This window comes from Lepidochelys olivacea (genome assembly GCF_965140295.1).
Source record: "Lepidochelys olivacea isolate rLepOli2 genome assembly, chromosome: 4".
NCBI classification, from domain to species: domain Eukaryota; kingdom Metazoa; phylum Chordata; order Testudines; family Cheloniidae; genus Lepidochelys; species Lepidochelys olivacea.
The window spans coordinates 35,073,493-35,096,051 of record NC_140414.1 but is presented as its reverse complement, the minus strand read 5'-3'; the positions used below and the strand labels follow the sequence as shown (position 1 = coordinate 35,096,051).

General features: G+C 41.1%; 1 protein-coding gene across 4 annotated transcripts in view; it reads right to left on the bottom strand.

The window, feature by feature from the left end:
* The window catches only part of NFKB1 (nuclear factor kappa B subunit 1), a 96,838-nt gene extending 78,011 nt beyond the window's left edge, over nucleotides 1-18,827 (bottom strand). For 2 of the 4 annotated variants that reach the window (XM_084625634.1, XM_084625635.1), the window contains exons 1-2: nucleotides 18,295-18,512; nucleotides 638-690 (exon numbers count right to left, since the gene is read on the bottom strand). In XM_084625634.1, coding sequence (XP_084481760.1) covers nucleotides 638-690; nucleotides 18,295-18,304 — 63 coding nt within the window. In that variant the 5' untranslated portion in view covers nucleotides 18,305-18,512. The other 2 variants (XM_084625637.1, XM_084625636.1) reach the window with 2 other exon arrangements.
* Between the last annotated feature and the right edge of the window lie 3,732 nt (nucleotides 18,828-22,559).

Here is a 22,559-nt window from a genome sequence, read left to right as displayed (position 1 = left end):
TTCTTGCCCTGGGCAAAGCCAGATCCAAATGTCAAACGTAATCCATTTAGCATGCATTTACATACATTAAGCCTTAGGAGATTAACATATTTTTTAATTGGAGCCTTTGAATCAAGCACAGTTTTCATCACTTGAATTAATTATATGGAAAGTGACCTAAAGTCATTTTGGATCAGTGAACAGTTTGGGAGTTCTGGAGTCCCACCAAAATTGCCGTGAATGAAGGAACACTGAGGTCAATATCATATCAACAAACCTCAGATAATTACATAACACAGCATTTTTATATATTATTTTAACTTCAGTCATGGCCATCATTGAATTAATTTCAGTGTAAGTTTGAATCGGGCAGCTAGGAAATAAAAACAAATGTAGGAAATTCTTCTAAAGCCACACTTACACCGTTCAGGCAATGTCAAAGGGTAGGCCCTACAGTGGGAGAAATTTACATTTTACTGATAAGGGCTTCTTATTGAGACAGGTTTATTCTGATATTTTTCTCGTTGATGATGTCAGACTACAGAAAGTTTAGATACTATGGGAATTGGCACCTGACAAATAGCTAAGATAGCCAGACAGCATAAACTCATATGCTTTTGACACACTGAGAGCATATAAACTGTGTGTTAATACTTACTTGATGATCAGATACTCCCATGATATATGCATCTTCTTCTGCCATTTTAAGAGCTGAAACGATGAAAGCACAAAGAGGATGATTGTTCACTGACCACCGCATTTTTTTCAGTATACAATAATAATAATATCTGTATCAAAATAACATTAGTCTGCTTTCAAATGAAAAGTCACATGCATTCACTGTTAAAGCTCTGACAACCCATCTCTGAACTATCCAACTGCAATAGCAACATCATCCACTGCCCAGATACCCTTAAAATTGCTCAGCACCTCCAAAGGGTGGGACTCAGAACAAAGACTGGGGTTTCCTGCTTTCAACTCCCATTGAATTGAAAATCCCAGACGAAGTATTAGGTTCAAAATTCATCTCCCCTTGTAATGTCATTAAAACCAGGAATAAATTTTTTTTTTTTTTTACCCAGGGTGGATAAAAATCAATTTTTTTAATTTAAATTGAATTTTTTGAAAAAAATCAGAGTTTTTGATTGAGGTATTTAAATTATAAGTTTTTCTTTTTAAAAATAGACCTGTTTAAAATGAAATCTGAATTTAATATAAAATATGTTTAGACCCAAATTTATTATACTCTCTTAAAATATTAAAATGAAAAATAAATATGCTCTATTGTGTTTTTAATTAAATTCCAGTTATCATCATAATGCAACTTGATGCAAATCATGATGCAAAAAGTTAATTATCTAGTAAATAAGCAATAGCATTCACCATTTTCTAACATACTAAATATGTATAATTAATACGAATCTGAAAATATTAAGCTACATAATTGCTTAAATAAATGTATGCAGATATCGTGTACCCTCCTATATAGCAAAAAGATTAATGTAAAGGTTCTATTTAGTTGTGAATAGCCATGTTTTAATTGTTATATCAACCAATGAGAATGCATCTTTCGTTATCAAAATAACTGAAGCACAAATGGAAAAGCTGATTAAAATCACCAAGTTAAATCAAGGCTTTCTGCTTGATGATTTAAATCAATTTATCCTGGTTTTTACTCTGAATATTCTGAGCTTTGGCAGTTTAAGCAAAGCTATTAGCATATTTTAAGCAATAATAAACACACATTGTGCATCTAAAGAATCCATTTTCCAAAGATCTCAAAACTTTTTACAAACATTCATGAATTAAGTCTCACAGAAACCCTGCACAGTATAAATGAGGACCAAAGAAGGTACAATACAAATTTTCAAAAGTGTTGACTAATTTTGGATGCTTTTGATTCTGGATGCCCAATGTGAGACATCTGTGGCCTAACTAACACTTCTGCTGAGTACCCACAACTGCAAGTGTAGCCAATAAGAGCTGCAGGTGCTCAGCACCTCTAATAGCTAACTTGCCAGATGTCTTAATGTGAGCGCTCCCAAAGAGAGGCACCCAAAATTGGTGGACACTTCGGAAATTTGAGCCTAAGTGATATTCCCAGGGCCATAGAGCAAGTCACTAGGAAATGAATCTCGGAATCTTGGCTCCTAGTTCTCTAGTCTAATTGTGACAAAAGACTGCTTTTTTTATTTTAACTTTGTTAAATGTAGTTAAATTTCCTTTATAATGTTAAAATATTAAAAAAAAACTTCTCAAGGAAATGAGTGAGTAGACAGTATAATGTAGCTAATGAAATGTATTAACTCTAAAAGAGTCATTTGACTGTAACATGCAAACATGTTGTAAATAAAGGACAATAACCTTACAAAGACAGACAGGAGTCAATGGCTCTCACCTTTCATCACAAATATTATTAACAATATTTTCCAGTGAGCTAAAAACCAATTATGAAAATCTATTGTCATGCAAAAATGTGGGAAATGATTAAGAATCTGTAAGGAAAACTGAGTCACCGAGTGACCTTTACATCACTAGGGAGGCAGGCATTGAAAAGAAAAACTGGAACATTCACATACTTTCTTTGGGCAGAAAGTAAACCTGGTGTGTTGACAGGGTCCAAAGGAGATGTGGCTCAGCCTTCCAGCACCATTGTAAAAGGGAGAGAAAATCAAAACGGGAAAAACAGAAACCTTCTTTGAGAAAACAGGAGTTCATGAAGGTAAAACTACATCTTAGCACAGCAAGTACAAACTTGCTTTTCCCCTAACTTAAACATTGGAGAGATTTTTTTAAAGTGGGAGTGTACCTAATGTCTAGTTGCAGTATTGGTCATACATCAAATAACTGGAAATGGAATTCAGCCAAACAATAAATTGTATTTGATCAATTATTACAGCAAGATGTTAGTAATCAAAGCACTGTCTGTCAACTATATAACCGTACAAAACTCAGAAAGATAAGCCTTGTCTTTTCTATTACGTTTTATAATTTGCTATTGACATTATAACCCTTTATGAAGAAAGCCTGGCAGACAGAGCATCTGTAGCCTCTCTGTATGCAACATTCTTTTGTGTAATAGACTTTATTTATTTATACCATTAATCATTCCAACAAATGTGTTCAAAATTAGTACAGCTACTTCAAACAATGAGGCATTTTAAGTAGGCTTTGTTTTGTTTTTTACAGTTCTGGATTATAGAGGAATATAACCCAGCTGACTAAATACTTACTAAAAATAAATATTTAGTTTTCCATGTAATGACTTCCTATTTAGATACAAAGTAGTGGAAAGTAGAAACTGGAAGAGCACAAAAGGCCAAATATTCAGGAAGCCACCAGAAATGCATCTGCACAATTACTTATTTCCCAAAGTGGGTAACCGTACATACAAATGCCAGATTCCACTCACAGAAGTGAAATGAAAATTGTTTCTGAAAGTCTAAAACCATTTTCCCCCATTTGGCCAAAGAATACTTAACTCAATCAAATTATGATTCCATGAGTCTTCTAAGCAAAGTGATGATCAAAATGTCCTTCAAGGCCAAGCAAAATAGAAATGATGTTGATAGGAAGAAGGAAACACTTTGAGGGGATGGCTAGAATGTGAACCTCTCTCTCTATCGATGGTGTTTGCTTGCCAATTGTCAAGGTAGTGTGTAGTCTCTGGGTCCTGTTGGATTCATCACTACTCCTAAACATGTACATAGAAAGAGTGGAAAGACATGTAATGCCTCCTTCCAAGTCTGGTTAACTAGGCAATTGAGCTCATTGCCGCTGGAGGATGATCGAGCTATGATGCACAAGCTCCATGCATTTATCACCTACAGATCTGATTCCACCATCATTCGCTACCTGGGGCTGACAAAGGCCACACATAAGCTCCAGCTGGTTCAACACACAGCAGCTTGTCTCTGTCACCAACAGAAGTTGGCCCAGTAAAAGAAATTATCTCACTCACCTATTCTCACAAGAGAACTTCATGCAGGAAATGTGGTTATTTCATATTCCTTTTTCTGATTTATGGTAATATGTATTTCATGTAGAATCCATATTTAGAACTTTTATCAGACATGACTCATAAACAAAAGCAGGGGCAATATAGTGTATTTTCCAAATAGCTACCATTTATTGTACTTTGCTATTAAAAATTAAAAGATGTCCTGAAATGATGCAATGGATAGCTTTATCATTAGAACTAATGAGTAGCTATTTGGATCCTGACATGATGCCAGGAAGACAAGTAATTTAAAAAAAATACAGATTTTGCTTAACAAGAACAAACTGCACATGGACTACACTGTGGCTATATATACACAGATGCCATGCTCATAAGGAGGCATCATACAGAAGTTCTTTGGCACCAACTACACAGGTGCCTCTCACTCAAGCTCTTTTGTACTCAGTAGCAGTAAAACCCAACATGATCTCTCTCTCACACACACAGGCAGTGTGGTACATACACATGCTGACTTGGGCATGCAAACATTCTGCTTTATGTATGTAAATAGATTGGGTGCTTTTTCAGGGACTAGCTAAAAATTCACCCCCAAGAAGTCTAAAACAATCCCCTCCAAATGACTAATAGACTCTCAGTTTCAAACTAAAAGCATTTCATCCATCTTCAAAGCAAAGTAATGTTGAAAATGCCCTTAGAACATTTCCCCAGTATACAAGATTTTTGTTCTCTAAATAAATTCTAACCCATCTCTTAGGTTTTCTATATATTCAGGAAATTAGAGCAAAGCCAATAACATCACCAAAAATAGGAGACTTTGAGAATAACTCCTCCCCAATGAATTTTTACATTGCCCTCCTCACTGTAGTATCTGAGCACCTTCCACATGTATATTAAATGATGTGACTAACATCTGTCATGTGTGATTCATTCACTCTCTCAACTTCTCCCTAGAAAGAAAACTATATGTGCAGTATAGTGTTTTTGTTTAGGGAATTTGTCTGTAAATGTATATGCTGCTATGTTTTTATATTAGAGAAGCCTGGTCAGAGAACCGTGCCTTGCACTCAGTGTGGAAGATGGTGAAATTTGTAATGGTCCTCACTTCCTGTGGGACAGTTTCACAGTTTGGGACTGGCCCCTAAGAAAGCTCTATCTCCTGCACAGACAAGCCTTAACTTTTGTGGTAGAAAATTCCAATATGCCTGAGGGGGAGAGTTGTTAACCACAGTCCTCATCCTGGAACCTCAGATGATCTTTTGGGTATCCTGAGCCCAGGCCACTGAGTGCCTTTAGGATAAGGACTGAGACCTTAAACTTGACTCAATATTCTGTGGGAAGCCAATATAGAGAGCAGATGAATGAATGGGTTTGATGTGAAAGAGAGGTGTCTAGTGAAAGAGAAAGATGGCACAATTTAAACTCCTTCAATTTGGGGAAAATCATTTCTGGGTTATTCCCACATAGGGGATTGGAGTTCTGAACTCATGGAATTTTCCTCTGACTGCTCCCTGGGAGGATGGAGGAACAGCATTTACTCCCTTAGAGCATGGGGCGGAGGCCCCTGCTGCTGAGACCCATGCTGAATTTCTGTATCTCTACTTTTCGTCCTTGTCTCCATAGCAGGTTGGCTACTGTAAGGTTTCATAGAAGCAGAGGGGAAAATGTTGCCCTTTAGTGTTATTTTTAGATGTAGGAAAAGGTGACTGGGGAAGAGGAAAGGGTTAGACACTTTCAGGGAAGTTCACAGGGAAAAGTCATTTACGGCTTTGTTGGTATTAAACAATAAAGTAACCAATATCTGTTTCTACAATGTACACTGAAGCTAACAGGACTGCATGGCTCTAACTGAGGGAAGAGTATGGAATATAAAGTCAACTATTACTTGGTGTTAAGGCTTAGAACTAATGCTTGAGTACGAGCCAATAAGAATAACCAAAACCTGAGAAATGCGGCTGTAGCTCGTTCAGTATATTTTACATATCTCTCTGTATTTGATGACTATATGTGACAAGATGTAGCCTTTTAAAAAACAAAACAAGACATGCCTTTCCAGACAATGCCAGCAAGCGCTTTTACTATATTCCCAGCTACTGTTGCTGTCTCATTATTAGGTTTGGATTTTAAAAGGTGAGCAAAGACACTTCTATCCTCTACATTAGTAGCCATACTGGCATACACAATAGAAACTGACCAGGATTGGATTTTTAAAAAATATTCACCCTTTTGAGAACAAGCAGAACCTGATATTGACTTCTTAGTCTGGGAGGAACCAGACTTGATGATGATGCAGATGCTGGTTTACCAGTCATTTCAGAAAACATTTACAAAGGTCTTCTCAAGCAGCTACTGGGGCTTTTCAAAATTCCCTTCTATTTTTTTTAACTTCATGTTTACTTATTAGCTTTGGTCGCATGACACGGGTCTTGCTGGAAACATGTATATAGCAAATATGTATTAATGAATTGGGAAATCCAAACAGGAAGTAAAGACATGGAAAAAAAAAAGTATGATCCAAAAGTTAAAGTTAAAACAAAACTAATTTTAGATTTATTCCCAGAGATCTACCTATTCATGTTTTGAAGCGTAAATTATGAGTAAGACTCATACTTCAATGGGTCCTGAAACCACAGAAAAAATCCCCAGACAACATATGCTTCTTTTATCCCACCCTGCAAGAAGGGATATGGTCGAAAGGTCTCTGCTTTTTGTCTATGCAGTTTGAGTACAAATGGTCTAAGTGTTCTTGAGAACTCAGTTTTGAAAGACCAAGGAAAAACAGTGCCAATAACACCCCTGTAACACCTTCTAGGGCTTTTACATCTAAAGCCTAGTCACGTGAAGAGTGATAGTTGGTGAAAACATTTTAAGCAGCTACTGATCTCTCTTCTCAAATTTTCTGTGCCACCTAAACTACATTAAAACAGTCAATTACAAGCTAACATGATGCTGACAGCCTCTTCAGAGAACATACATGCCAACCCTCCCTGTTTAGAAGGGTTTCTTGCTATTTTATTTTAGAAACTCCTAGGCCAAGATATTTAAATTCAGTCCAATAGATATGTCCTATTGAATTTAATAGAGATTAAACTAATAGGGATCTCTAGAAATTAAGTAAAATTCTATAAAGGTTACTCTGAAAATTTATGTAACTGAATAGAGAATGTCTCCTTCATATACACTTTGTAAAAGATAATATCTCTGCAACAGAATTATTCAGATGGTTTATTAAAAGTTCTATAAGAAGGATATCTACCTCTATTAAATCCCCCAAGACTTTTACAGAACAGCTTGTTTTTCTCTCCTGATATTGGTGTGTTTAAGAACACCCTCTTCTTTCAGAAAGGGGAATCTAGAAAGTAAATACAGCATAATGACAAACAACTCCCACCCTCAACTGGCTGGAAATCCTGAAAGAACAGCTCCTGCTGCAAGTTTTCTAGCCAGGGATGCTCACACACGTGTGTGTCAATTCTATTTTCTATTCAAATGTGTTTGTCCTTCCCTAGTATTTACATATAAAAAAGGTTTTCCAAATAAAAACGTGTAAACCAACAGCTGCTGTAGATAAACCATCATTACTAATCCTGTTAGCAGGTTTCTTTTGCTTACTCAAAATAAGGAAAAACAGGGAATGGGGAGCTGAACTGAAGTCATATTTCACTATTTCACAAGAGTGATACCGAAATATATATCATGTTGTACTACATCACAGCTATAAAATATGGCAGGCTTTCTGTTTGCTTATAGATGACTGTGGTTTTGGAGATATGCCCATTGGTGTTGCGGGCTTAGAAGTTCTAGTGGTGAATTCTGCAGATACAAATGATAATTGTTGTACTACATAATCCTCACACAATATTTCATCCTGTATCTCTTCCTCCTCCACTAGGACTTCCTCTTCACCCTATTTTCTGTAACCTCAGTATCATCCTTAGTCCTAATTTTTCTCTACTGATACATAATCCATGCCTGTATACAGTAAACTGTTTTATTTCAGTGTAGGAAACCTGGGTTCTATTCCCAGCTCTGCCTCTGGCAGATTGGGGGATCTTAAACAAGTCACTTCACTGCTCTGCGCCACAGTTTGCCCATCTGTGAAACAGGGATAATGATACCAACCTTCTTTGTAAAGTGCTTTAAGATCTACTGATAAGAAGCACATCATATTATTGTATGCACAAAGCCTTAGGCCTTCTAAACTCCTGGAGAGGATACTCATAGGGCAAGATAGGTCATCAACATAATGTACAACAGCTACACAGAGGAACCTGCTTTTTGTAGTTTTAACCATGTCTGGCCTTTAGCTCACTGTAAAACTTTTAGACTGTATCTACACAAGGCTTTTCGCTGAAAAAATTCCCTTTGCTAACATTGGTGCAGCTCCATGAGTGGGACCACCAGTGGAAACACTAGCGCAGGCAGAGCTCCAGGCAGTCGCTGGCATTTTAAAGACCATGTTGTCTAAACCTGCTTAAAGCAGGTATATACAACAAAGAGGTAGAATCGCTGGCAGCTATCTGTGTCTTGCACTCCCATCATTGCTACCACCGATGGAGCTGCACTAATGGGAAATTATTCAGGGAAAAAAAAAGTCTGTTGCAGAGAAGGTTTCACTGTGGCAGTCATTTTGTTTCCACAGGTATCCCACTACCTATTTGGTTTGTATTAGTCCTAATACCTGGCAGTATTACCTAATACCTAGGTAATGGCAGAATAAGATGTGATCATTAAGGTAAACTATTGTTCTGAGGAATGGCTTTGGAAATACTGGGAATTTGAAAGTTGCATGCACACTCGCCAGTATGGCATGCATAATTACACATTTTATATGTACACCTAACTGCTACTGTTACAAGTGAGACCCCCTAAATTATTATAACTGAAAGAGATTAGATGCAAAATTATTTTCCTCAATTTTTAGGTTTGTTTGCTCTTAACATCATTTTGTATACAGTCAACTTCACTCTTACACTCATCGTATGACTGGGTCTTTTATACAGCAAGAGGGGAAAGAACATTTTAAAAAACATGAAAGGTGTTTATAAAAATCACAAAAATTGACGGGGGTCTCTGAGGCAGCTGAAACATGTGAAACTACATTACAGAAACTGCTTAAATCTCAACTTGAGATCATCCTTTTAATCTCCCAGCAGATCCTTTCCTTTTTTACATATTACTAATGTCTTTTTCCCCCTCTGTGACTTCAGTACTGGGTGTGTTTGAGATTTTTTTAAAAGAGTGTTATACTGAATGTACAGTTTTAGACATGCTATTGAAAAGAAAATACGTTAAAAATAGTTGCATATTACTGTATCACAGAGAGGCAGCCTTCTCCAGTGCTGTTAAGGGGCTGCAGAATTTAAATTGCTACATTTCTCCAGCCACTAACAAATCTGTTGATCGTCTAATTTTTTTTACGTCAACCCAGAATGATGACATTGTACGCTGGTTTTTCTACTAACACAATCTTTGTTATTTGCTATGGCTAGTTATGATTTTCTGTTTGATGGGACTCAGGAGGTTTTGGCCTTGTGTATCTTAAAACTGATAAAATTTCAGATGGAAATGATTTTTCCTCTTGATTTGGGATCTTAGATAATACTTTAGTTCTTTTTAAACAATAATTTTACACTCCATCTTAAAAATTCTTTCAGCAAAGGATGCATTACCAGCCATCAAGGATGTCTTTCCACAGAATCTGCATAGAATTATAGCCTACAGAAAGTCTGTGAGTGCTTGTGACAATAAAATGATGAACAAAGACTAGGGGCCACATTTTCAAATGTGCTCAACACCACAACTACTCTCAACAGAAGTTTCTGGATGCTGAGCACTTTTGAAAATATGGCCACTTAATATCGTACCTTAAGTGGAAGCTGAAATCTTATGAAAATGTAGACACTTTTTAAAAAATCTAAATGAGCGCAACTGGGTGCTGACTGAGCTCTTTTGAAAATATGGCCATAGATTTTCTACAAGAAACAATTACTTTATTGAGCTAAACATTTGATAGCATGGGGAAATTTATCAGACAAACAGTAATAATACTGTGGGAATGGCTGTCTTATCTGTATAATTAATCCATGTACAATACAACCAAACTTTTTGCTGCCTTTAAGGTTTAAGACAGGTTGGGAATAATCTACATAAAAGTTGCAGAATATGCTCCACCATTGAGCCTAATAAGGTTAATTGCCCCGATATTGTGCGACTGATGCCAACTGTTTAAGATAAAATTTGTAAATAATAACTGGCACTAAATGTAATGTGAAAATCAGAGAGGAATATGTAGTTCTTGTAACTTACACCTGTGTTTTGCTTTGTTCCTGCAGAATGGGCAGTGTTCCCTCATTAATCTTACTTCACTGAGCATCCCTGGAAACCTAATGACTTTCCTTACTAAGGGGACTTCTAGATTATGACTAGCACTTAGGGAAGGAATAAAAAATGAAGTAGTGACCTAATGACAGATAGCGATATGTTAATATTTGCTCTACACACATAAATTGTGCTTCAAGCATATTGATCCTGAGTAAAATAAGAAAAAGAACAGCCACACCGGATCAGACCAAAGGTCCATCTATCCCAGTATCTGTCTTCTGACAGTAGCCAATGCCAGGTGCTTTAGAGGGAATGAACAGAACAGATAATCATCAAGTGATCCATCCCCTGTCACCCATTCCCAGCTTCTGTCAAACAGAAGCTAGGGACACCCTCCCTGCCCATCGTGGCTCATGGCCAAAGCTGGCGCCTGTAGCTCCAGCCCCAGGGTCGGTGCCTATGCAAGGAGCTGCACATTAACTTCTGAAGAGCCGCATGTGGCTCTGGAGCCACAGGTTGGCCACCCCCGATCTAGCATATTGCTCCTTAGTTGTCTCTTTTCCAAGCTGAAAAATCCCAGTCTTATTAATTTTTCCTTATATGGAAGCTGTTCCATACCCCTAATCATTTTTGTTGCCCTTTTCTGAACCTTTTCCAATTCTAATACATCTTTTTTTGAGATGGACGACCAAATCTGCATGCCGTATTCAAGATGTGGGTGTACGATGGATTTATATAGAGGCAATATGATATTATCTGTCTTATATCTATCCCTTTCCTAATGATTCCCAAAATTGTTAGCTTTTTTGACTGCCATTGCACACCGAGTGGATGTTTTCAGAGAACTATCCACAGTGGATAGGCAATGGGGGGGGGGCAGTGGGCACCAAAATACAAGTTTGCCCAGGGCGCCATTTTCCCTAAGGTCGGCCCTGTTTGTAATTGTATGATATTAAAATTTTTTGTAAAACAGTCAAATTGTAACCCAGGAAACATACATACTTCCCCTTCTTCTAAATGAGAATTGCATATGAGTATCCAGAGTCAAACTTGATCATTTACGGCGAATGAATAATTTCTCAAGTAACTAAAAACGAACAAACAAACAAAACAAACCCCCTCCGCCCAACACATTTCTAAGCTCCAACACACTGTCATGCACCACCAGTTGCTGGAGTGTAATACAGACAGGGTGGGATTCCCCATTTAAACCTGAACACTGACATACATTGTGGAGAGAGGGGGCTCTGGAGGTAGCAAGAGCTCCATCAGTTCTTTTTCGTGGTGGTGGTGGCCAGGGATTCTCAATGGCCCTTGTTTGCAAGCTGACCACTGAAAATTGGAAGTGCTGACCTTCTGACTGGTTGGTGGTGCAATGTCAATACGCAAATAACATAGGTAAAACTCAGGACAGCAACGTGAGTTTTAAAAGTCTGGGTTTGGGGAGGCTGAAACCTGTTTTCAAAATGAGATTTGGGAGGTAGAACTCAGGCTGTCTGGGATTTAATTCACATAAAACAAAACACATGACAACAGTCGCTTAGGCCGCAATTGTATGTAGTATAATTCATATTATACAACATAAAATATTTCAAAACATCACTAGTAAAATTAGAAAATCATTGGAGTACCTCTATTGCTTATTTTATTTATGTGCCTCAAACTATCCAGAGGTCTGTGAGAGGCAAGAAATCTGATTTTAAAGAACATCATCCTACCTAGGGCCTCATGTGTTCTTCAACCTTTGAAATACCAATAGGAGTCACTCGCTGGATTGAAGCTGATAGGTGCCTAAATCCTTTTGTGAATGTATCCCTAACTGCCATGGTAGGTGCCTAAATCCCAGAATCAGGCTCCACTGGGATTCACAAAACCCCCACTCAGCTGCCTCCCACACCTTGTTAGTGCTTAGAAAAATCACTCTCCGCCTACATTTGTGCAGTAAAAGTTTCCAAGGAACTATGTTTCAGCCTCTGGGCATGCACACCACAGCTCCATGCCAGCTTATGGAGGCCTCAGGCCCAAACTGATTCACAAACTGGATGAAGACAGGCATTCCTCCACCTAACTCGCCTGCAGGGCCCCATCCAGTGAACGTGTTCAGACCTTGTCTACTGGATCGGGGCCCCAGTAGGTGAACTCACACAAAATGGGGAAGGGGGAGGGTAAGAAAGAGGACCACCCTCATAACTTTTAGCTCAGTGGTTAGGATACTCACCTGGGATGTGGGAGATCCCCAGTTCAAGTCCACCCTCCACATAAGGGGAGAAGGGATTTGAACTGGGCTTTGCCACCCTCAAGTAAGTGCCCTAACCACTGAGCTATAGGATATTCTGAGGGGGTGGGGGGGGTCCCTCAATCTCTCCTGTTGAAGCTATTCCATTGTGAGTAATAAAAAAAGTCACTGCAGCAGGGGAACTGGATCCTGGCTCTCCCAGGTGAGTGCTCTAATCACCAGGTTACCGTCCTTCTCACGTTTGCACACACTCTCTCTTGCCCAGTGATTCTTTCATTATTTAATCCAAAGTGGGACAGCTTCAACAGGAGAGACTAAGGGAGACCCACATCAGAATATCCCTTAGCCCAGTGGTTACAGCATTCGCCTGAGAGAGGTTCTGAAGAGAGATTTGCCACCTTTCTCCCCATCAGGACGAGGGATCTGAAATGGGGGGCATGGAGGGAAGTCTTCTTCATCTTGCGTGAGTACCCTATCCACTGGTCTAAAGGTTAAAAGGGAGGTCTCTCCCTCTGGTCCCTGGCATCTTGCTAAAACAGCATAGGAGGCTAACCTGAGGACAAGACTGGCAGCAAGGAATCTCAATGAGAGGGAGATATATCCCTGCAGCCTGGTTTTAGGCACCCATCTCCAAGAGAGAAGCAGGGCTTAGCACACACCCCTTGACGTGGCATCTCCCCCTAGGTAAATTAGACAACGAGCCACCCAGCGTGCTGGCTTCTGCATAATCCCATTCTGAGGCACCCATCTCTCCCCATTAATTGTACAGGGAACCTCAGTGCCTAACCTTCTAGGTGCCTAAAAATTAAGCATGGTAATGCTCAGCCTTACCACATGTACATTTCTTTGTTAGTCTAGCCCACAGTGTTTTACCTTAACTAATTCTGGGCCTTACAACAGGAAGAATTTAATTAATTTGGTGCTGGATTTCACTGGTGCTCAGTCTGACAGTGTAGCTCAATACTAATCTAGAGATTTTACTTATAAAATGGGACAGAGACAGAATAATTCAGAAACACGCTGGTTTAGTCCTTGGCCTCTCAGATGAAACTGTCAACGAAGACAGACCCTGATTTAACAAGGTACTTAACCACACGCTTGAAATAAAGATGGGGTGGTCTCATGGATTTCAGTGGAACTACTCATGTGCTTAAAACTAGGCACGTGCTTAAGTACCTTTGGAAATGAGGACATAATTACTGAGACAATATTGGACAATAACTTCATAATTAGTGACTGTTGTGATTATGATTTTGGCAAGACAGAAATTTTTCTAAGCCTATCACACAGTCCACATAGTGGCCATCATATGGGAACTTTAAGGGCTGGGGCTGAAAGTGACCTAGAGCTGAGTGTCTAGAACTCTTTTTCCATTTTTTAAAAATAATTAACTCCACTATTTTCACCTTTGGAGCAGGAATCCCCTGCAGGATAAATCCATCAGTAAATTGACAGAAAGTTGTTTGGAAATGTTCTTGCTTGCTAACTGAGTAAATAAGATTATCTCTCCCTTCAAGATACTTTTAAATGTAAATGTATAGCTGGGAAACAACAGTGATCTATAAGGCAGGAACGTTTTGTTCAGATTAATTTCTTTTCTGAAGTGGTCTCTCACGACACATGATCGTCTGATAACACAGTGTGTCCAAAGACCACAGAGGTTTCTGAGCCATAGTTTCTCTTGGCACAAAAAGCTAACAATAAATGAATAAAAACATTCATTTCTCAGTTACATCTTTTCAACCTCTGAGTCAGTGGGGTAGGATATGTGTGTAACTAAAAGGGAAAACTTGGTTCCATAAATTAGCCTATGAATTTTAATAATTATAACAACATACTCCATAACCCTCATACACAGAAAGGGCTGCCAATTTGGTTCCGATGCTCCTAGAACAGGTCCACTGTACATAAGAAACACCATACATGGGGTCCTAAAATTGAAGGGCATTTTCTGGGTTAGCTCATGGACCATTATATATGTAGCAGCATATGGAAAGCAAAAAAGGACAAAGCAACACTGATTAGAAAGGGGAACTTGATTTTTCATGAAAATTCCAATAGTTACGAAGTGTTGAGTTTGTGATGTAGTGATGCTTCCCTATAGATATCTATTGCTAAGCATTACTGAAATCACATAGTTTCAGCCAAATAAGAGTAATAAATCAAGCTTAAAGAAAAATACCTAAAATCATTGTGAAACTACATATATATAATTGTAAGAAGTAGGAAATGTTTAAAAGATGGTACTAAATTAACCAGCGCTCTCCATCCCTTCCCTCCCCCCACCCAATCCTTCCTCATTTTCCCTTTCAATCACAAGTACTTTTTTCCGGGGCATTTTTCACTGTGCAAAACAGCTTCAAAATTCACCGAATGATTGAGATAACCCAGGGTTCCCTGTCAGTCACAAAATTACTTCACTGAGGAAGTCAGTATTTTTTAGAGCTACACAACTCCTCACCAAAATGAAACCAAATCATTCTCAGTTTCATAATGTTAACTCTCTCCAGCACCTATTGACTAGTTATTAATGAAACTAATTTAATTTTGTGACGACTTTTTTTGTTAATGTAAATTTCTTCCATTAAAAGGGATATGGGGGGGGGAGGATCTGGGCAGGAAGGGAAAAGAAAAGCTTTCCACCTGTTAAAATCAATACTACAGTCTGAAATTATTCACAGTTCTTGCAGACATTTTACCAAAGCTAGTTCTTAGAAGGCTAAATAAAAATTCAAGTGTATAAATGTTGTGGACAGATCCTTTGCTAGTGTGCATATCATAGCTCTGGGAGCGCCATTTCAGAAATATTTGGGCGGGGGGGGGCAGGAGGAAGTTGTGTTTCAGTGTATATAACATTATATGTTATTATATTGTAGCCTGAAAAGTCGCGGGGGGGGGAGAGGGGAGGGAGCAGGAAAGTGGGGGAGAGGAAGTAGAAGACATAATGGAGCATATAGCCCTATGAAAAGTCTGGGTGGGGGGCAAACTAAGGTCGGGGCAAGGCACTGCCCCCTCCCCCCTTTGCCTCATAGCTTGAATGTCAATGAATCACAGAACTATGACAATTTACACCATCTGAAGAACCACATTTGAGTCTTTAAATAGCATACTGTTTTTGCATTTTAGCAACTCAATTATTGCTCATTAATTGATATAGATGACAAAATACTGCAAGCCCCCCCCCCCCAAAATCAGCAAATGACAGAAGTGTGGCTCTAAACCAGAAAAAACACAAAACAAAACCCCAACCCCTTCTTTGGCTAGCAGAATATTTAGAAAAGTAAACAAATTCACAGTAAACTGCAAATAAGTTCCCGAATTCAAAATGAAACAGTTGGTCACATTATTCACTCATTACATCAGTTTTGTGGAGTAACACTGCTACAAATCTGGTGTACTGGAGTGGAGCATCAAACCCTTTACTACTGCTTTGATTTTTCTTCTTCGGAAGAGAAAGAGAGGAAAAAAGGACTTAAATTTGTCAATTTATGTTATCTATATTTTCCTCTCAAACTTTTCATTTTAACAAGTGTGTATAAGTTTTTGCAAGGACTAGTGCCTTTTAAAATTTACCATTTTTAACTGAAAACTGAAATGTATCATTAAACTAATAGCAATGCTTAATTCATAAAACCACAATCCCGCAAACTCTTACATGCATAATTAATTTCACTTGTCTGAATAATACATGATCATATACAGAAGCATTTTGGGGATCAGGGCACATAATGTAATTCATCTTAATGCAGACTCCATTTTGTATGTAAGTTTCAGAAACTATTTCCTATTTTTTGTTCACGTGAAGTGAGTAACTTAAAAATGCTCATTCATTCATGTCAACAAATGCTACTCAAATAAAAAATAATGGAGAGCTGAATCCTCTTATTTTTTACGGTCAAATGTAACAAACAATTAAATAGCTATTATTTTCCATCCATGATAATTTCATTTTCATTATTTAGTACTGAAGATCCCATTTACTGCTTTTGAAATTATTTAAATTAGCTGCAGTATTCCCTATACTTAGAATGGAATTATTGAAAATATCAGAAATAATGCTTACACCAGTCATATTGGTAAGTGACTAGTTTTTAAGGGAATCCAAACAATGCAATGTAGTAGAAACCGTGATTTTTCTTTCAGATGAAGTAGAAATTTCACATGTAAAATCAAAGGGACATTTGAAAAATCACTGTATTTTCAGACTGAAATTCTGTGCCTCCTCTAGTTACAAGTAACCCCTACAAAGTTAAAAAATAATTCTCTCCCTTTCCTTTTTCAGTTTGTTTCTTTTGTGGACTTGAAAGCACTTTATGCACAGCGAGTTTCTCCCGAGCTTACGAACCTTTACAAACTTTAACAAAAGAGTAGAAAAACCATATACATTTTTTATTTACAATATTCTTGACGAAGAAATATCACAGCATGAAATTTAAAGTGTGCACTAACAGAAACTGGAATTTTTGAATTTGCATAATTGAAAAAAAAAATCAAGTGGACAGCCACCCTTTAAGGAAAATCCACAACACAGTCATTCACAATAAGTCATTCATTTATTGAAAGACTAGTTAAGTGACCAGTAACACTTCATTTCTGGTCCAATGACTCCATAAATCGATGGAGGAGGGAGATAGGGAAGGGGGTAAATCAATCATATTGACAGGTTCTCATATACAGGTAAGACACTGCCCTTACAAACAATGAGGTTTTCAGAATAAGAAACACACCACACTTAAGCTCTCATTTTGTAAACTCACCTAAGGTTCAGTACATTACATTATTGTAGAGTGTCCCAAGCCATATGTGCTCCTAGCAGGCAGCACCTGCTGGACACCTATTGCTTTGGACCTGCTCAGATTATTTTAACAATAATTCCCCATTTTTTTCTCCTTTGTTTGCTTTTAAAGCTAATACTAATGAATCTGGATATACCCTGGAGAAATAGCTCTACGCCGTTTACTGTATATCAGTCTTTTGGATGAGAACTTAAAAACATTATAGGAGTACTTGTGGCACCTTAGAGACTAATAAATTTATTGAGCATAAGCTTTTGTGGGCTACAGCCCACTTCATCAGATGCATAGAATGGAACATATAATAAGAAGATCTATATACATACAGAGAACATGAAAAGGTGGAAGTTGCCATACCAACTCTAAGAGGCTAATTAATTAAGATGAGCTATTATCACCAGGAGAAAAGACACTTTTGTAGTGATAATCAAGATGGCCCATTTCAGACAGTTGACAAGCAGCTGTGAGGATACTTAACATGTCCAACTCTGTCCACATATCTATTCAAGTGACACCATCATAGGACCTAATCGCATCAGCCACGCCATCAAGGGCTCGTTCACCTGCACATCTACCAATGTGATATATGCCATCATGTGCCAGCAGTGCCCTTCTGCCATGTACATTGGCCAAACCGGACAGTGTCTATGCAAAAGAATAAATGGACACAAATCTGACATCAGGAATCATAAACACTCAAAAACCAGTAGGAGAACACTTCAACCTCTCTGGTCACTCAGTAACAGACTTAAAGGTGGCAATTTTGCAACAGAAAAACTGAAGAATAGACTCCAACGAAAAACTGCTGAACTTGAATTATTTTGCAAACTAGATACCATTAACTTGGTCTTGAATAGAGACTGGGAGTGGCTGGGTCATTACACAAATTGAATCTATTTCCCATGTTAAGTAGCCTCACACTTTCTCGTCAACCACCCCCCCCCCCCCATCAGTTTCTTTTACATTACAAATCCCGCCAGGCCAAAACCTGCTGTCAGTTGTACCAGCGTCCATCCGGAGTTACTCCGCAGCGGCACCGGTTAAAGGGAGCGTAGCACTCTCCCCGCAGCAGCTGGCTGGTGTGAAGCTCATCCCTCTTCACACGCATGACTGGCGGGCGGGCAGCCCGAACAGGAATGAGGAAGTGAAGCAGCTGGTGAAGGTGAATGTTTAAAAAGGCACCAGAGCAAGCGCCCGGGCGGCTCCAGCCTAGGCGGACAAAGACCCGACATTGATGTATGTACTCACCCTCACGCGGGAGCGTACTCCGGCTCGGCCCCGCTCCTTCTCCAGGCTGGCCGCACTCCGGTGCGTCGGCAGGGGGTGAGCCCCGCTCGGGGCAGCCGCTCAGCCTTGCACGTCGCTTGCCGCCGCCGCCGCCGCCTTTTGCAAGAGTCAGCGCGGCGCCATGTAAACCAGGCTGCGAAGCGGAGCGGCCGGCGGGAGCAGCCGCCTCGTCCTCCTCCCCTGCAGCCCCAGCGCAGCGGGGATTTCCCCCCCGTGTTCTGGAGAGCGGCCCGGGCGGCTCCGTCCCACAGACCTCTCAGCAGCTGCCCTTTCGCAGCGAGTTACCTCCCCTCTCCCTCCCCTGCCGCTGCTCTCACTTCCTTCCTGGCTGGAAATTCCCACTGACGTTTCGAGAGCGAGAGAGAAGCGGAGGCCGCCGCGGAAGGGCGGGGAGGTTGCACACGAGAGGGGCGCTCCAAAGGCGGAGCAGCTCCCGGGATGCCTGCGGCGGCAGCGGGTAGCGCGGGTTAGTGCTGCGGCAGGGCCCTGCTCTGAGACCCGCTGTGGCCAGGATTCGAGTTGGGGAAGATTTAAAACAAAACAAACAAACAACCCGTCAGCGTTATTGTTAATTATTTAGATGCTAGTAGCAGCCAGAGACCCCCAATCAGGTCCGTGGCCTAGTGTGCTGTACGGGGGAGATACACGCTGGGGAGGGGCAGTCTCACCTCTGAAGAGCTCACCCTATTCCTTAGTGAATCCACTCAGCGAAATCCTCTCCCACCTCTGAGAGAAAAGGGACTGTAACACACACCCCCCGCCCCTCCCCTCCCAATTCTCTCCCACCCAGGGCAGGATTGATGTAGGGGCTGCAGCCCCGGGCCTTGGGCTAAGGGGGCCCCCACGGGCCAGATGTGGCCCGCTGCTTCCTTTCATCAGGGCCGCGGCAAGTCTCCATGCCAGGGGCAAGACACCGGTCCCTGAACGTTGGTGCTCCCCCCGGGCCTAGAGCTGCAAGCGCTGGTTACCAATGTGCCCCTGCAGGCCATAGGTGAAGGGCATTCAGGGAATCAATGTGTGCTGCCCCCAGAGCCCGCTCCACTGGTACCCCGGCCAATGGGAGCTGTAGGGCGGTGCCTGCATGCACAGGCAGCGTGCACCATGCAGAGCGGCCTGGCCCCTCTGTTTAGGGGCTAGACGTGCTGACCACCTCAGGGAGCAGAGCAGGCAGGGATCCTGCCTTAGCCCTGCTGCGCTGCCGACCAGGACCCAGCGGAGTTGAGCACCTCACTGTCAGAGCCTGCACCCCAATCCCCAGCCCCAACCCACTCCAAACCCCCAGGGGCCCCAGAAAATCTAATAGCTCCAGGCCCACAGGAGAGTTAATCCGGCCCTGCTCCCCAGAAAAGGGACTGCGACACACATGCGCTTTCTGTGCTAGCAGGGCCAGTGTTAGATTTGCTGGGACGCAGGGCAGAAACTAAGGAGTGGGTCCCCACCTTGAGCCCCGCCGCCCATAACTTAGTTTCTCAGGGCCCCTGGACAATTGCCCTGCTTGATACCCCCTACTACCAGCCTTGTGTGCTGGAGAGAAACTGCCCTTCCCCCACAACCCTCCTGCCCTAGAGAGGAAGAAGCTTGTAATAAACCCACATCGAACAAGATCTTTCTTCCACGGAAGCTGCAACTGCGCACACACAGAAAAATCTTCCAGCCTAGAGGGAGATATTTGAATACATGAGCCTTGTCTACACTAGTGAATTTACACAGAAAATTCCCACTGTTATTAACATAGGTTTTTCAGCACCAGTCTTTATACCATATCAGTTAAAAGCGGATGGTTTAAATCAAGACAGTCCTGAAAACAGCCACTACAGCATAAGCAAAGCTCTTGAGGCATCCATCCTCCTTTTCTATATGCTTGTGCCGCACTTAGAACAACAGGGCCCCAGGTTGGCCAGCCTATGGTAAATAATAATAATAAATATACCCAAGCTACCAAGGGAGGAGAATTGGTCCCCAAGGCTCTGTGGAAAGGAGATCAATATAGATCTAAAATGTGGGAAGTGTTTCAGAGGGAGTCATTTGAAAGGAAAGGTGCCATATCGCAGCTCGTCACAGACATGCTCAGAAGCAAGACTTGTGTGAACAAGTACCGGGAAAGTGGACAACCTGAAATAGCTATAAAAGTTAAAACAGACATGGAATGATTTTAAATGGACATTGTTAATGGGGTTAGGACCCAACATTTAGGTTCCAAATTAAATCCTCTGCACCATCCCTAGATCTAATCTTTAAAAATAAAAAAATAAAAATACAATTTTAACTCTGTTAAGACCCAATCCACCATCACTGAAGTTTTGTGATTATCTTTCAAGAGAAGCAATATCATGTCCTAAGGCCCCACACTTACGAGAGATCTTCTGCATGGGAGTAAGGCCTTGTCTACACTATGAAATTACTCCGATTTTACAGAAGTCGATTATTGGGAACAGATTGTATAAAGTCAAGTGCATGTGTCCACACTAAGCACATTAATTCGGCGGTGTGCATCCATAATACTGTGGCAAGCGTCGACATTCTGAGCGGTGCACTATGGGTAGCTATCCCGCAGTCCCTGCTGCCCATTGGAATTCTGAGCTGAGCTCCCAATGCCTGATGGGGCCAAAAATTTATCGCGGGTGGTTATGGGTAAATGTCGTCAGTAAACCCTCCCTCCGTGAAAGCAATGGCAGACAATCATTTCGTGCCCTTTTCCCTGGATTGCCTGAGCAGATGCTGTAGCACAGCAAGCATGGAGCCCGTTCAGCTCACCGCAACAGTTACGACCATTGTAAACACCTTGTGCGTTATCATGCAGTTTATGAAGAACCAGAGTCTGAAAAACCAGGCGAGGAGGTGGTGGCAGCGCGATGACAAGAGTGATGAGGACATGGACACAGATTTTTCTGAAACCGCGGTCCCTGGAAATTTGGAGATCATGGTGTTAATGGAGCAGGCTCATGATGTGGAACGCCGATTCTGGGCTCGGGAAACAAGCACAGACTGGTGGGACCGTATAGTGTTGCAGGTTTGGGATGATTCTCAGAGGCTCCGAAACTTTCACATGCATAAGTTCATGGAACTTTGTGTCTTCCTTTCCTCCTGCCCTGAAGTGCAAGAATACCAAGATGAGAGCAGCCCTCACAGTTGAGAAGCGAGTAGCAGTAGCTCTGTGGAAGCTTGCAACGCCAGACAGCTACGGATCAGTCGGGAATCAATTTGGAGTGGGCAAATCTACCCTGGGGGCTGCTGTAATGCAAGTAGCCAATACAATCAAAGTTCTGCTGATATCAAGGGTAGTGACCCTGGGAAATGTGCAGGTCATAGTGGATGGCTTTACTGCAATGGGATTCCCTAACTGTGGTGGGGCCATAGATGGAACCCATATCCCTATCGTGGAACCGGAGCACCAAGCCGCAAGGGGTACTTTTCAATAGTGCTGCAAGCACTGGTGGGTCACAAGGGATGTTTCACCAACACCAACGTGGGATGGCTGGGAAAGGTACATGACGCATCTTCAGGAACTCTGGTCTGTTTCAAAAGCTGCAGGAAGGGATTTACTTCCCAGACTAGAAAATGACTGTTGGGGATGTTGAAATGCCTATCGTTATCCTTGGGGACTCAGCCTACCCCTTAATGCCCTGGCCCATGAAGCTGTACACAGGCATCCTGGACTGTAGTAAGGAGCTGTTCAACTATATGCTGAGCAAGTGCAGAATGGTGGTAGAATGTGCATTTGGACATTTAAAGGGTCGCTAGAGCAGTTTACTGACTTGCTCAGACCTCAGCGAAACCAGTATTCCCATTGTTATTGCTGCTTGCTGTGTGCTCCACAATCTCTGTGAGAGTAAGGGGAAGATGTTTATGGCGGGGTGGGAGATCGAGGCAAATCACCTGGCAGCTGAATACGTGCAGCCAGACACCAGGGCGATTAGAAGAGCACAGCAGGGTGCGCTGCGCATCAGAGAAGGTTTGAAAACCAGTTTCATGACTGGCCAGG